Below are 15617 nucleotides of genomic sequence, written 5' to 3'. Positions count from 1 at the left end.
CAAAAATCTCTGAAAACCCAAAACTTACCACACGTAAGGTTATTTATAGTCTTTGCCCACTTCTTGTATTTGTGCTTTTTACTTCGGAAATATTATTGTTTTGCATCAGTATATGTGAGATATATATATATATATATATATATATACTGTATTACTTTTCTAAAATCTATAAAATTCTGAATCTGAAGTCATCTGGCCATAAGGGTTTTAGATTAGAGATTATGGACCTTTATTATATAATAACAATAATAGATATATTGCCTATGAAGGGGAAATCTGTTCTCTTACGGGAATTTCACCATGTGAATTTTGGAGTCATGAAACATTGTACTTGGAAAGGCCCTTAGAGATCATTGCCAACCTCTTTCACTGTACAAATAAAATAATGATGCTTTAGGGTCACAAAATCCTTAGCTAACTTTGATTATAGGAAGTCATTGCCAGTTTTCCCAGCAAGGGTGTAGGGAAAAGGGACAAGATCTAGTTCTAGGGTGTTTCCTACCCACTTTGTTAGCAGTTCCCCCTCATTTTTTCTTTCTTTAGCTTCCCTAGATAGTTTTTGTCAGAAAGAATCTGTGTGCTATCTCCCAAAGGCAATACGTTGGGGCTGGAACATTAGAAGGGAAAGGTGAGGAATATCGTTGGGTAAGTTGTGGATGCTGAGGGCTCCTCTCATGGTGTTCTGTAGATGGGGCCACCATCTTCATAGAAGTTACATATAACAACCTCTTAAGAATGAGCCTACGACATCTCATGTGTTACAGGCTCTGAGAGATATGTCAGGGTGGGGAAGGTAGGGACAGGTAAATAGATATTGACAGCTGTGGTTCCCACACTTTTTCATCCTTGGCTTGTTTTATCCCTAGGGTGCAAATAGCTATGGGCAACTTGGCCTTGGCCATAAGGAAGATGTGCTTTTGCCCCAGCAACTGAGTGACTTCTGTAAACCTACGTGTGTCAGGAGGATCACGGGAGGAGGGGGCCACTCTGCAATTGTGACAGGTAACTTCTTTCAAAAATAGATAGCCGCTTACTTTCTTATTTAGACATTTCCCCCACCCAGGGATGTTATATTGCCATCATTTATCCTTTTGTATTTCACGGAGGAAAATATCTTTTTGAAAGAGCCAAATTATCATTAGAGGATCCTAGATTGACAGAGCTAGGACTTCAGAGATCTTCTAGGTCACCCCTCCTTCCCCTTCATTATACAAATGAGGTTCAGAAAGGAACACTGATTGCTTAAGGTCACAAGACAAATTAGTGGCAGAGTTACAACATAGATCACATTTTATAACATATATTGCTATGTAACTTTCGTATATGAGTTAGAAGTCTTTGCAATTAGATTGAATATTTCTTGAGAGTTAGAACCTTGCATTTTCCTAATCTTCCGTCACAGTACCTAGGATGGTATTTAACAGGTACTGCAAGTGGTATAATATCACAAAGGAGGGCGTATTGCATCTGGTTAAGCACACGAGCTCGGGAATCAAAATGCTTGGGTTCAAATCCTGGTTCTGTGACTCATTAGCTATGTGGCATTGGGCAAATAATCTCCCTGTGCCATAGCTTCCTCCCCGTACATGGGGATAATATGATGGATGAGGAGAGCCAGAGAGTTAACAGGGGTATTTTATGACTTTCATGGGACCTTGGTGCTTTTGCCTTTATGGACTCCTTTCTCCATAAAGGAATATTAAAAATTATGTTTTACAACTGTATTGGTATAAAGGTGAATATAATCCAGGCTGGATTTAGTATTATACATGCACTGTTACTGTATTATTTTTTCTCATTTTAAGAGAATTTAAAATTAAGCCATTCTGTGGATCTCTAAAAGTATGGTGGGCATAGACATTGTACCTAAAGGATAAGTCACCCCCACATGTAAAGCTTGGGACCTTCTAAATGTTGAATAAATGTTGGCTTTTCTTGTTACGGTAGATGCTCAACTTGGTGATTGATTGGCTGCTGCTCTAGGACTTGGAGTTTCCAGTTAGGTATTAGATGTGAGGCCCTTGGCCCTATGTCATTTGGCTCCAGAACACATTAGCATATGTGGCTTATTAACTTGGGTGGGAATAAAAGTGATTGGTTTGTGACTCCAAATAGTTAGTGAAACCGTTTTGTTCACTTTGGCAGTTGTGTTGTCCCCTGTGCATACTATCCCCGAAGGCTTTATGTTTTACAGATGGAGGAGGCCTTTTTGTTTGTGGCCTGAACAAAGATGGGCAACTGGGGCTTGGTCACACAGAAGATGTCCCGTATTTTACACCCTGCAAATCCCTCCTTGGCTGTCCCATCCAACAGGTGGCCTGTGGCTGGGATTTTACCATTATACTCACAGGTGAGTTTACTCGTGGCTAAATCTTTGCCACCACAAAGGCTTTGGGTGAGAACAGGATGATGGTGGTGACCACTGATTAAATGAAAGCCTCTTTGTGTTTAAAAAACACAAATGTTTTCTCTGGTTGTTAAGGAAAGTTGTGGGGTGCCTTTTGACGAGGAGAGATTTTTTCCTCTTTTTTCTTTTTAAAAAAATTTTATAGATTTAGGGGGTACAAGTGCAATTTTGTTACGAAGATATATTGCCTCATGGTGAAGTCTGGGCCCTCAGTGTAGCCAGCACCTGAATAGTGTACATATACCTGTTAAGTAATTTCTCATCTACAAAGAAAGTTTTAACAGTAAAGAGGATTGAGATTGGGCTGGAAAACTTTTGCCAGAGACTGGGGAATGGAATAGATGACCTTTGGTGGCTACTGCCTGTCCCAAAAGTTCATGATAAGCCGTGTGCCTGGGCTAGCTGGCCAGCTGTGGCAGGGAAGGGAATGTGATGGGGAAGTATGAGGAAATAGAGGTTGCCACAGCCGTGATGTCAGCTTTTTCCCACTGAGGGATTTTTTTTTTTTTTTTTTTTTTTTAAATAAATGGGATTGGGCAGAATTGTTTGGTCTCTGTGAAGCCAGGTAACAGTATAGGATGTAGAAGGATGGGGTCAAAGGGTTAATAGAACAATGCTCTTGGAAACAGCTGGCAGTAGTTACTTGGTCAGCTGACTTCTGTTCCCTTGAAGCATTTTTGACCTCTCTGCCCCACCTTGCCCTGTCTAGCTGGTCATTTTTAGCACATGGCCTTCTATAACTCTTCCCTGCTTCTCTCTGTTACCTATCTCTTATTCTCCACACTCCTCATACTTTTTTTTCTGGTAGTACCTAGCAGTACATATTCTTCTCTCTGTCTGGGCCAGCCCCTCTTGTCTATTTGATGAACTCTTTTTTTTGAGACAGGGTCTCCCTCTGTTGACCAGGCTTGAATGCAGTGGTGTCATCATAGCTCACAGCAACCTCAGACTCCTGGGTTCAAGTGATCTCCTGCCTCAGCCTCCTGAGTAGCTGGGACTATAGGCACACACCACCACACCTGGCTAATTTTTCTATTTTTCTGTAGAGACAGGGTCTCACTCTTGTTCAGGGTGGTCTTGAACTCCTGACCTCAAGCAATCCTCCCACCTTGGCCTCCAAAGTGCTAGGATTATGGGTGTGAGCCACCACGCCCAGCCTATCTGATGAATTCTTATCTCATCATTAAAACCCTGCTCAAGTGTACCATTCTCTTCTGTGGAGGAGTTTCATACTGTATGTGGAATTTGATAGTAATTATTAGAATCCAAATAATAGCCATCATTTATGAAGTACTTACTGTGGGTCTATGTTGGAGTTGGAGAGAGTCAGTAGATAATACTGTTTCCTGCTCACATTTGGATCCAGTTGTGAGAAAGGCATAGAGCAGTCAGAGTTGGAGATCAAACTATCAGCTTTTTACTGATAAAGGCTAAGTGGGAGGACAGGGTTAATTATGAGGCCAAGTGGTTCTGGTCCAAACTTACCTCCAAAACTCTAGGCCTTCCCCACAGGGGAAACCCTTACTGTGTGTCAACCCAGAATGCCTGAAAGGAAGGTGCCAAGCCACACACGTCCTGTCCCCTCTTCCAAACTCATTAGTTGGTTAGGTGACCCCTTGTCCCCTAGAAAGCAGTGAGTATAGGGAAGGGAGGGAGGAAGGCAGGAATGTTATAGGAATGGCAATTCTGTCACATGGAAACATGAAAAGTGGGGAATAAGTGTCCTCCCATCCCAACACTAGGCACTGGGTCAAGTGTTCTACACAGATAATCTGTCCTTAGTGAGATAATAGAATAGCTATCTGTGTAGAGCACTTAGCCTGGTTGCCAGTGTTTTCATTTCTGGAGGAATAAAAGTAGGGAATGTGGTCTGAGTGCGCTGAAGCCTGGGATCTCCACCACATCCTCTCATTCCCTTTGCACCTCTCGCCTTCAGTGTTTGCCCATTGGTCACAGACATCTACTTCATAGATTTGCAATTTAAGTTTTTGTTTTTGCAGAAAAAGGCCAAGTTCTATCATGTGGATCCAACTCCTTTGGCCAGTTAGGAGTTCCTCATGGACCTCGAAGATGTGTGGTTCCCCAGGCCATTGAGGTGAGAACTGCTAATACTTAGCTTGCCCAGGTTCTGTTAAAGTGTTTTACAGTAGTGAGTGTTACTTCTGGGGAGATTTTCCTTCCCCAGAATAAAAGGCTGACTGAGTCTCTGAAAACTCATTGGGTAGGAGAATTTGAGTTGAAAAATAGGTCCTTCTGGGAAAAATTAGGTTGGGGGAGATGGATGTTGTGAATGAAAAACCTCTGTTAGTCCTCATACACATTATAAAGTTTTGTGAAATACACCAATAATGGTAATACATCTCATAAAGACATTAATAACATTTTAGTTCTAAAATTAGTAATAGTGGGACTATGTTAGAAACAGGTCCAGATACAAGTGACTTGCCGAAAGATACTTAGCTAGGCTAGTGCTGTCTAAAAGAAACATAACGTGAGCCACATGTAATTTCAAATTTTCTAGTAGCCCCATTTCAAAAAGGACAGGTGGGCCAGAAGCGATGGCTCACGCCTGTAATTCTAGCACTTGGGAGGCTGAGGCGGGTGGATCGTTTGAGCTCAGGAGTTCGAGACCAGCCTGAGCAAGAGTGAGACCCCTGTCTCTACTAAAAATAGAAAGAAATTAGCTGGACAACTAAAAATATATAGAAAAAAATTAGCCGGGCATGGTGGCTCATGCCTGTAGTCCCAGCTACTCGGGAGGCTGAGGCAGTAGGATTGCTTGAGCCCAGGAGTTTGAGGTTGCTGTGAGCTAGGAGGATGCCACAGCACTCTAGCCTGGGCAACAGAGCGAGACTCTGTCTCAAAAAAAAAAAAAAAAAAAAAAAGAACAGGTGGAATTAATTTTTAAAATAATGACTTCATTGAGATATAATTCAGATATTATAAAATTCACCCTTTTAAAATGTATAATTCAGGGGTTTTACTATATTCACAGAGATGAGCAGCCATCACCACTATGTAATTTTAGAACATTTTCATCACCTCCAAAAGAACCTGTGTACCCAATAGCAGTCACTTCTTATTTTCCCCTCCCTTACCCCTGGTGACTACTAATCTACTTTCTGTCTCTATAGATTTGCCTGTTCTGGGCATTTCATATAAATGGGACCGTACAATATGTGACCTGGCTTTTTTCACTTCACCTGGTGCTTTCAATTAAGAGTGGGAGATCTGTTTTTATTGGAGAGAGCTTAGAGCTGCTCCTTGAACTTGGTTGCTGGTCTGTAGGGTGTTATTTAGGGTAATGGTTCCTATGGTATGCACACAAGCCTAGGCTCTGTAATCCCTGCAGGAGATGTTATAGATCCTAATTGCAAACAGATGGCCTTGTAATAACCTACATATAAGTTATAATTAATTTAGCTTAATTATAATTCATATAATTAAAGAAGACAGAAACAGCGGTTAAAATATGTTGGATGACAGAATCAGAAAGTAAAAATATTTTGACAGGCTATATTCTATGGAATAATAGGAGGAATGTGCTAAAATGAAATATAATAAAAATCCATTGATTTATTTAATGGCAACTATTGTGTGTTCTGCTGTGGATTTGGTGCTTAGGCATTGTGTTTACGCAGTGGGAACAAAGGTGAATGAGACCTGTCCTAACATTTGAGAGTCTTATAGTTTAGTAGTACATGATAGATACATAAATAACTAACTGTAATACCATGTTAGAACTATGACAGATACATGTATGTCCCCAAAGGAAGGCATATTGAACTCTTACCTAGAGGAAGGTGGAGTGAGAACAGGATTAAGCTAAATTTTAAGTAGAAGTTTACCGGGCTTGGGACAGGAGGATGCAGAGTAGGTGCAAAGGAAGAACATTCTAGGCAGAAGGAATTGTTGAAGCAAAGGTATAGAAGCACAAAACTGGGGGCTTTGGGATACTGTAAGCAGTTTAGTATGTTGGAATATGAGGAAGAGGTGGGAGTGCCAGGGTAGAGTGGGTGGGAAGGGGCAATCAGGGTGGTGGTATATGACAAATGATAAGAACAGCATGGTAGGGTGGGGCCAGCCAGGTAGGATAGTGTGGGGGATGGATTGAAGGAAGATTACCTAGGAACCTCTTGCTAGCAATCCAGACAAGAGATGATCATGGCCCAACCTGAAGCAGTGGCGGTAGGGATGGAGAGAAAGAGATGGAGATAAGTGGTGTTGAAGAGATTGAAGCTACGTGTAAGGCCCTTTAGTAAATGTTGGGAGAAAAAAGAAAGATGAAAATTTAAAGGACAGTGTGTTCCAATTGTATTAGGAGTAAGATTTGATCTTCCCAATAGCTAATGTGATCGTAGACTCCACTGACAGAAGTATAGTCTCCAGAAGGAAGATCAGAGCTCTGTGCTTTGCAATGGTCAGACTGCATCTGAGGCGTTGGGTTCTGTTGTGGATTTGGTGCTTAGGCCCTGGCATAAAGGGAAATAAGACTCAAGCCTTGCCCTTGAGGGTCCTAAAGTTTCGAAAGACGCCGTGGACCTGTAAATAAGCAAATGTGGAAAAGCACCATAGGGGCTGTGATTGCTGCATATTCAGTCCCTTTAAAAGAGAGGTGGAACCACCAGAGTGTACGTAGAAGAGAGAAATCAGGAGGGAGAGAGAATTTAAAGCCCTGTGATAGCTGATGGAACTGGGGATATTCGGCCTAAAGAAGAGATCTGCATTAGTTACCTATTGCTGTGTAACAAATCACTCCAAAATTTAGCAGCTTAAAGCAGCAAGTATTTATTTATCTCACAGTTTCTGAGGGTCAGGCATCTAGGAACAGCTTAGGTGGTCTCTCGTGAGGTTGCAGTCAAGATGTCAGCTGGGTCTGCATGCCATCTCTGAAGGCCCTGCTGGGCTGGTGGACGCATTTCCAAGCTCTCTCCCGTGGCTGTTGGCAGGAGGCTTCAGTTCCTTGCCACATGGGTCTGACTATAGGACTGTTCAGACATGGCATCTGGCCTCCTTCAAGGGTAATTCGAGAGAGTGAGACATGCCACGCAGGAAGCCTCGGTGCCTTTCATCACTTAGTCTGAGTCACTTATTGCTTCCTTATTCTTTTCATTAGAAGCATGTCACTAAGTCCAGCCCACACAAGGGGAGGGGAATTAAGCTCCACATCTTGAAGGGAAGAGTATCAAAGAATTTGAGGGCCTATTTTTATAACCACCACAAAATGTCTTAGAGAGGACATGACAACTGTCTTCAAATATTTGGAAAGCATTGTCAAGAAGCTACAGACAGATGGGTTTGGCTCCACCTAAAGAGATAAATGGAACTGTGCAAAGATGGAACAGGCTCCTGGGGAGGTGGTGAGCCTGTGTCACTAGGGGTGTGTGACGGGGATTGGATGACCACTTGGTGGGGTGTTGTGGAGGAGTTTCTAGCATTGGATAGGGATTGGATTGGATTAGGGTGGGAAAATTAGAGCCCTTAGGAAATTAAGTCTTATTGGCAAATAGCCATGCTCATTCATTTATGTGTAGTCTAGAGCTGCTTTTCTGTTACAATGTCAGAGCTGGGGAGTGTAACAGAAACTGTATGGCCTGTAAAGTTTAAAATATTTATTATCTGGCCCTTTATAGAAAACATTTGCTAACCCTTGGACTAGATGATCTTGAATGTCCCTCCCAGCCTTGAGAGGCATTGTGATATGGTACTGTGATATGACATTTTTAATTCATTTATTTATTTAATTTTTTTTTTTTTTTTTTTTTTTTTTTTTTAGAGAGAGGGTCTCACTCTGTCGCCCAGGCTGGGCTCAAGTGATCCTCCCACCTCAGCCTCCTGAGTAGCTGGGACTGCAGGTGTGCACCATCACAGCCGACTAACTTTTTTTTTTTTTTTTTTTTAAGAGATGGGAGTCTTTCTTGTTGTCCAGGCTGGTATTGAACTCTTGGTCTCAAGTGATTCTCCTGCCCCGGCCATCCGAAGTGCTGGGATTACAGATGTGAGCCACCGCATCTGGCTGTGATATGGCATTTTAAAAAGATTTTTTTTCTTTTTGGGAACATATGTAAAAGTATTTATGGGCAGAAATGTTGGAGGGTGTGTTTTGAACCAGTCAGATACATAATGAAGATCATGCTGCATTGTTTTTGGGCATAAATTACATAAAATTTTGTAGATGGATGATTCTGAGATCTAAATCCTTTTCTTTATTTTAACAGTTCCTGAGAGAGAAGGTTGTTTGTATTGCTGCTGGACTGAGGCATGCATTAGCTGCTACAGGTGATCACTTTACCTTTATTTTTTAAATAGGTGTGTAATAAAGAGGAACTGAGCTTTAGGAGAAAAACCCTTTAAGAAGGTATTTCAAAGGGTCCTGCTGTGTTGTAGTTCTGATTAAAAGGAGAAAACATAAGGCCGAAGTCATGTGAGAAAGCGTTTAGCAGGTAGGGAGGAAGGAAATGAAATTTTCTAGCTCTTTCTGTTGTAGGCATGGTGCTAGGTTCTCTTGATTTGATTACCTCATTTAATCCTCACAACAAGGAAGTGATGTGAGTTAAATTTTTACATATGAAGAAACTGAGGCCCAGGGAGGTTAAAGCACTCGTGTGAGGTTCCACAAGGAGTAAGGTGGTAAAGGGTAGAGCTTAGAGCGGAGTCTGAGATGGTTTGGATTCAAGACCCACATTCTTTGCAGTGAACTGTACTGCCTTCCCAGTGGATATTAATGTGTGTTAATTTAAAAAGCTTCAAGTGAGCTTGTCTCCTGTACCTTGAGTGGGTGATGGGATGGACGATATGTATGTGAGGGGAAGCGGGGAGGTGGCATATGGGAGGGCAATGACATTTTCATCTTCCCTTTTCGTTTTTCTGCTCACACTCCTTTTGGGCTGAAGGACAGCACTAATTGGCTGTGGCGGCTGAGGCTCAAGTGCTTGGCGAGGTCAGTTGTGGAGTGGAGAAAGGGCAGAGGAGGTGAGGAAAAGTTCAGTGCAGCACTGTGCATCCTGGGGCTTAGCACTGATCATGCTTTCTTTAAAAAATTAAATTTCTTATTTTGAGATTATTGTAAATTCACATTCAGTTATAAAAAACAAAATAGACTCCATGTGTTCTTTTCCTAGTTTCCTGCAGTGGTATCTTGCAAAACTGTAGTACAGTAGCATAACCAGGATATCAGCATTGATACAGTTAAGATCCGGAACAATTCCATTACCACAGGACCCCTCATGTTGCCCTTTTACAGCCACACCCACTTCCTACCTGCCTCCACCTCCTGCTTAGTCCTTGGCTAACCACTCTTCTGTTTTCCGTATCTTTATGATGTTGTCATTTCAAAAATGTCACATAAAAAGTATCATAGAGTATATAACCTTTTGGGGTTGGCTTTTTTTCACTCAGTATAATACCCTAGAGATTCAACCAAATTTTGTATATCAATAATGTGTTCCTTTTTACTGCTAGGTAGTATTCTGCGGTTTGGATGTACCACTGTATTAGTTAGCCAGGGCTGCCATAACAAAGTACCATAGACCAGCAGGCTTAAACCATGGAGATTTACTTTCTCACCATTCTGAAGGCTAAAAGACTAAGATCAACATGCCATCAGAATTGGTTTCTGGGAGGCCTTTCTTCGTGGCTTGTAGATGACCACCTTCTTGCTGTGTTCGCACATGGCCCGTGGAGAGAGAGACCTCTGGGGTTTCTTCCTCTTCTCATAAGGACACCCGTCCTATTAGGTTAGGGCCCCACACATATGTCCCCCTTTAGCCTTTTTTGCCTCCTTATGGCTCTTATCTCCAAATCTAGTCACATTGGGGATTAAGGCTTCAACATAGAAATTTTCAGGGGACACAGTTCAGTGTATGCCAATCACAGTTTGTTTAACTAGTCATGCATTGAAGGACATTTGGGTTGTTTCCAGTTTTTGGCTATTAAGAATATAGGTACTATAAACATTTGCAGACAGGTTTTAATATGAGCATAAATACTCATTTCTCTGGGATAAATGCCCAGGAGTGTGATTGCTGTGTTGTGTGGTAGTGATTACATTTTTATAAGCAGGTTCTTCTAAGAAGTCAGCAGCTCAGGAGAAGTGGCTATCATTGGTTTACGTCCCGCTTTCCTACCAACTTTCTGTAATTGCTAGTTTTTTGTTTTAAACAGCCTTATTGAGGTATAACTGCTATACAAAGAACTGTACATATTTAATGTGCACAATTTGATGAGTTTGGACATATGCAAGTACCTCTGATACCATCATCACAGTCGAGGTAATAGACATATCCAATATCTCCACAAATTTCCTTGTGTCCCTTTGTTTTGTGTGTGTGTGTTTGTGGTAAGAACACTTAACATGAGATCTACCCTCTTAACAAATATTGAAGTGCATAATACTGTGTTGTTAACTATAGGCACTATTCTATAGCAGATCTCTTTTCTTCTTCTTCTTCTTCTTCTTCTTTTTTTCTTTTGTTTCTCATCTTATAGGTGGCATCTATAGCAGATTTCTAGAAGTTATTCATCTGGCATAGCTGAAACTTTATATCCATTGAATAACAACTCTCCATTTTTCCTACCCCCCTACCTCCTGGCAACAACTGTTGTATTCTTTGCTTCTGTGAATTTGACTATTATAGATACCTCATATAAGTACTATCAGGCAGTATTTGTTCTGTTTATGGCTTATTTTACTTAGAATAATGTCATCCAGATTCATCCATGTTGTCCCAAATGGCAGGACTTCCTTCTTTTTGAAGGCTAAATAATATTCCATTGTATGTGTCTACCACATTTTCTTTACCCATCCATCTGTTGATGGATAGTTGTATTGTTTCCACATCTTTGCTTTTGTGAATAATGCTGCAATGAACATGGGAGTACAGACATTTCTTTGAGATCCTGATTTCAACTCTTTTGGATATATATCCAGAAGTAGGATCATATGGTAGTTCTATTTTTAATTTTTTGAGGAACTTTCTTACTATTTTCCACAGCAGCTGTACCATTTTGCATTCTCACCAATAGTATGAGGGGATTTCAATTCCTTCACATCCTTGCCAATAATTATATTTTTATTTATTTATTTTGTTTTTTAAATTTCAAAATATTAAGGGGATACAGAAGTTTTTGTTACATGAATACAGTCTATAATGCTGAAGTCAGGGCTTCCAGTGTGCCTGCCACTAGGACAGTGTTCATTATACTCAATAGGTAAGTTTTTATCCCTCACCCCCTTCTTAGTTTCCAATGTCCTTTACATCATTTTGGGCCCATGTGCACCCATCATTTAGCTCCCACTTATCAATGTGAACAAGTGGTATTTGTTTTTTTCCATTCCTGAGATACTTATGATAATGGTGTCCAGTTCCATCCAACTTGCTGCAAATGACATTATTTCCTTCCTTTTCATGGCTGAATAGTACTATACACACACACACACACACACACACATACACAGACGTGTGTGTGCACACACGCGCGCGCGCTACATTTTTCTTATCTAATCATGAATTGATGGACACTTAGGTTGATTCTGTATCTTTGCAATTGTGAATTGTTCTGTGATAAACATTCAAGTGCAGGTGTTTTTTTTTTGACAGAATGATTTCTTTTCCTTTGGGTAGATACCCAGTAATGGGATTGCTGGATCTAATGGTAGGTCTACTTTTAGCTCTTTGAGGAATCTCCATACTGTTTTACATAGAGATTGTACTAAATTGCAGTCCCACAAACAGTGTATAAGCATATCTTTTTCTCTGCATCCATGCCAGTATCTGTTGTTTTTTGACTTTTTCATGATGGCCATTCTGACAGGGTTAAGGTGGTATCTCATTGTGGTTTTAATTTGCATTTCTCTGTGGAATTGTGTTGAATCTCTAAATTGCTTTGGGCAGAATGGACATTTTAACAATGTTGATTCTACAAATCCATAAACATGGGATGTTTTCCCATTTGTTTGTGTCATCTACAATTTCTTTCATCAGTATTTTGTAGTTCTCCTTGTAGAAATCTTTCACCTCCTTGGTCAAATATATTTCTAAGTATTTTGTTTTCTTCATAGCTATTGTAAATGTTATTGAGTTCTTGATTTGACTCAGCTTGACTGATTTGTGTACATTGATTTTGTAACCTGAGACTTGGCTGAATTTATTTATCACTAGGAGTCTTTTGTTAGAGTCTTTAGAGTTTTCTAGGTACACGATCATATTGTTGGCAAACAGGAATAGTTTGAAATCATTTTTCCTGGTTAGGATGCCCTTTATTTCCTTTTCTTGCTTGATTGTTCTGGCTAGGGCTTCTACTACTATGTTGAATAGATGTGGTAATAGTGAGCACCCTTGTCTTGTTACAGTTCTTAGGGGGAAATTCTTTCAACTTTTCCCCATTTGGTATAATGTTGGCTGTCAGTTTGTCTATATGGCTTGTATAGTTTTGAGGTATGTTCCTTATATATCTAGTTTGTTGAGGATTTTCAACATGAACGGGTGCTGGATTTTATTTCTGCATCTATTGAGATGATCATGTGGTCTTTGTTTTTGCTTCTGGTTATGTGATGAAACACATTTATTGTTTTGCATATATTGAATCATCATTACATCCCTGGGATGAAACGCACTTGATCATGGTGAATTATCTTTTTGATGTGCTGCTAATTTGGTTTGCTAGTATCTTGTTGAGGATTTTTGCATCAGTGTTCATAAAGGATATTGGTCTGTAGTTTTATTTTTTTGTTGTTCCCTCTCCACTATGGTTTGAGAAGACACATGGTATGATTTTTATTTTTCAGAATTTGCTGAGACTTGTTTTGTGGCCTAAGATATGATCAATCTTAGAAAATGTCCCATGTGCTGATGAGAAGAATGTATATTCTGTAGTTTTCAGGTAGAATGTTCTGTAAATGTCTGTTAGGTCCATTTGTTCTAGAGTTCCATTTAAGTCCAGTATTTCTTTGTTGATTTTCTGCTTCTATGATCTGTCCAGTATTGTCAGTGGGGTGTTGAAGTTCCCCATGATTATGATGCTACTGTTTCTTTGCTTAGGTCTAGTGGAATTTACATTAATCAGGGAGCTCCTGTGTTAGGTGCATACATATTTAGGATTGTTATGTCTTCTTGCTTAATTGCCCCCTTTGTCATTATATAATGACCATCTTTGTCTTTTTTTTTTTTTTTTAACCACTGTTGATTTAAAGTCAATTTTATCTAATATGAGAATGGCTGCACTAGCTCACTTTCGGTTTCCATTTGCTTGGAATATTTTTTTCCATCTCTTTACCTTGCGTGGGTATGGGTTTTTGTGAGTTAGATGGGTTTCTTAGAGACAGCAAATAATTGGACAATGATTTTTACATCCATTCAGTCAGTCTATGTCTTTTAATTGAATCATTAAGACCGTTCATGTTCAGTGTTAGTATTGATATGTGAGGTATTGTTCTGTTTATCATGTTGACTGACACCTTGTCGTTTTGTTTTTCCTCTGGTGCTATTGTTTTATAAGAGCTGTGAGCTTTAATGTTCATGTGTTTTTACACTAGTGGATATCTATTGTACTGTTTCATGTATAGCGTACTATTGATCATTTCCTGTAGGGCAGGTCTAGTAGTGACAGATTCCCTAGGTATTTGCTTATCTGGAAAAGTCTTTATGTGAAACTTAGTTTTATAGGATACACAATTGTTGGCTGGCAGTTGTTCTGTTTAAGAAGATTAAAAATGGGGCCCCAATCCCTTCTGGCTCAAAAGGTCTCCCCTGAGAAGTCTACCGTTGGCCTGATGGGCTTTCCTTTGTAGGTCTGTTGTTGCTTTTGTCTTGCAGCTTGTAGAATTTCCTCCTTCATTTTGATTTTGGCCAGGTTCATGGCTATGTGTTTTGGCAATGTCCTATTTGCTATGAATCTTCCTGATATTTGATGACCATCTTGTATCTGGATATCTGAATCTCTGGCAATACTAGGGAAGTTTTCCTCAGTAATTCCCTTGAATAGATTTTCCATTCTTTTTGTTTTTTCTGCTTCTCCCTCAGGGATACCTATAATTTATATATTGGCTCACTTTACATAGTACTGTATTTCTCTGAGTGATTGTTCATTCTTCTTTATTCTTTTTTCTGCATCTTTGACTGGTGGGGTTAGTTTGAAAGCCTTGTCTTCAAGCTCTGAAATTCTTTTTTTTTTTTTTTTCTTTATTTCAGCTCATTATGGGGGTACAAAAGTTCAGGCTATATATATTGCCCATGCCCCCCAACCCCCCGAGTCTGAGCTTCAAGCGTGTCCATTCCCTAGACAGTGCACATCGCACTCATCATGTAGGTATGCACCCATCCCCTCTCCCCACCCCCATGAAATTCTTTCTTCTGCTTGGGGTAGCCTGTTGTTGAAGCTTTCTGCTGTAATTTGGAGTTCCCTAAGTGACTGTTTCTCATTTCTTTAAGTTTTGTTATGTCCTTTCTTATGTTGTTTATCTCTAGTGACTTTTTCATTTTTTTCATTGATGTCCTGAAATATTTTTTTGGCTTCTTTGTGTTGGTTGTAAACTTTTTCTTTAGCCCCATTCATCTTATTTACCATCCATATTCTGTATTCCACTTTTGACATTTTGACAATTTCCTTTTGTTGCTATAGGTCTATTGTGATCCTTTGGGGATGTCAAACTAGATTGTTTTTTCATGTTGCCAGAGTTGTTTTGCTGGTTCCTTCTTATCTGAAACCTCTTCTGTCAGTTCAGGGCAGATAGGTTTGAAGTGCTCCTGTTCTCCTTTGCTGGGAAAACTCCTATTTAGTGAGAAGAAGGAGATGTCTCCAAATGGTGCTTTTGTGTCCAATTCCAGAAGACTGACTGGTAGGAGAGGGGCGGATGTACTGTGACATTGTAATGTACCTGTTCTATGTTGTTCTGTTCCCTTGTGGTTGTCACAGTCCACGCTAGGGGTGGAGGATCTTTGTATGGAGTGGTCTGTAGGCTACTGTTAGAAGCTTGGGCAGGGGCTGGGTGAGTCCCTCTCCATGGAGGCGGGAGTTGCAGGAGATTGCTTTGCCTGGGTCTCCTCGGTGGCAGTGACGATGGTTGCTTGACAATGCTATTTAGGCGGTGGCCACAGATGTCAGGGCTGCAGGAGTTCGCTCCACCCAGGAGCGAACATTAGGTGTAATGGAGGTATGCGGTGGTGGGTGGCTTGTGACTAGCAGGTCTGTGGTGGAGAGCTGGACCACAGGA

General features: G+C 40.4%; 1 protein-coding gene across 2 annotated transcripts in view; it reads left to right on the top strand.

Annotated features, from left to right (window-relative positions):
- SERGEF (secretion regulating guanine nucleotide exchange factor) overlaps window positions 1–15617 on the top strand; it is a 228660-nt gene that overhangs the window by 3681 nt on the left and 209362 nt on the right. For both annotated transcript variants that reach the window (XM_069469668.1, XM_069469667.1), the window contains exons 2-5: window positions 867–1002; window positions 2195–2350; window positions 4408–4502; window positions 8626–8686. In XM_069469668.1, coding sequence (XP_069325769.1) covers window positions 867–1002; window positions 2195–2350; window positions 4408–4502; window positions 8626–8686 — 448 coding nt within the window. The remainder of the gene's footprint in view (window positions 1–866; window positions 1003–2194; window positions 2351–4407; window positions 4503–8625; window positions 8687–15617) is intronic.

The sequence above is a fragment of the Eulemur rufifrons genome, chromosome 6 (genome assembly GCF_041146395.1).
Source record: "Eulemur rufifrons isolate Redbay chromosome 6, OSU_ERuf_1, whole genome shotgun sequence".
Classification (NCBI taxonomy): domain Eukaryota; kingdom Metazoa; phylum Chordata; class Mammalia; order Primates; family Lemuridae; genus Eulemur; species Eulemur rufifrons.
This window is presented reverse-complemented; position numbering and strand designations above follow the sequence as displayed.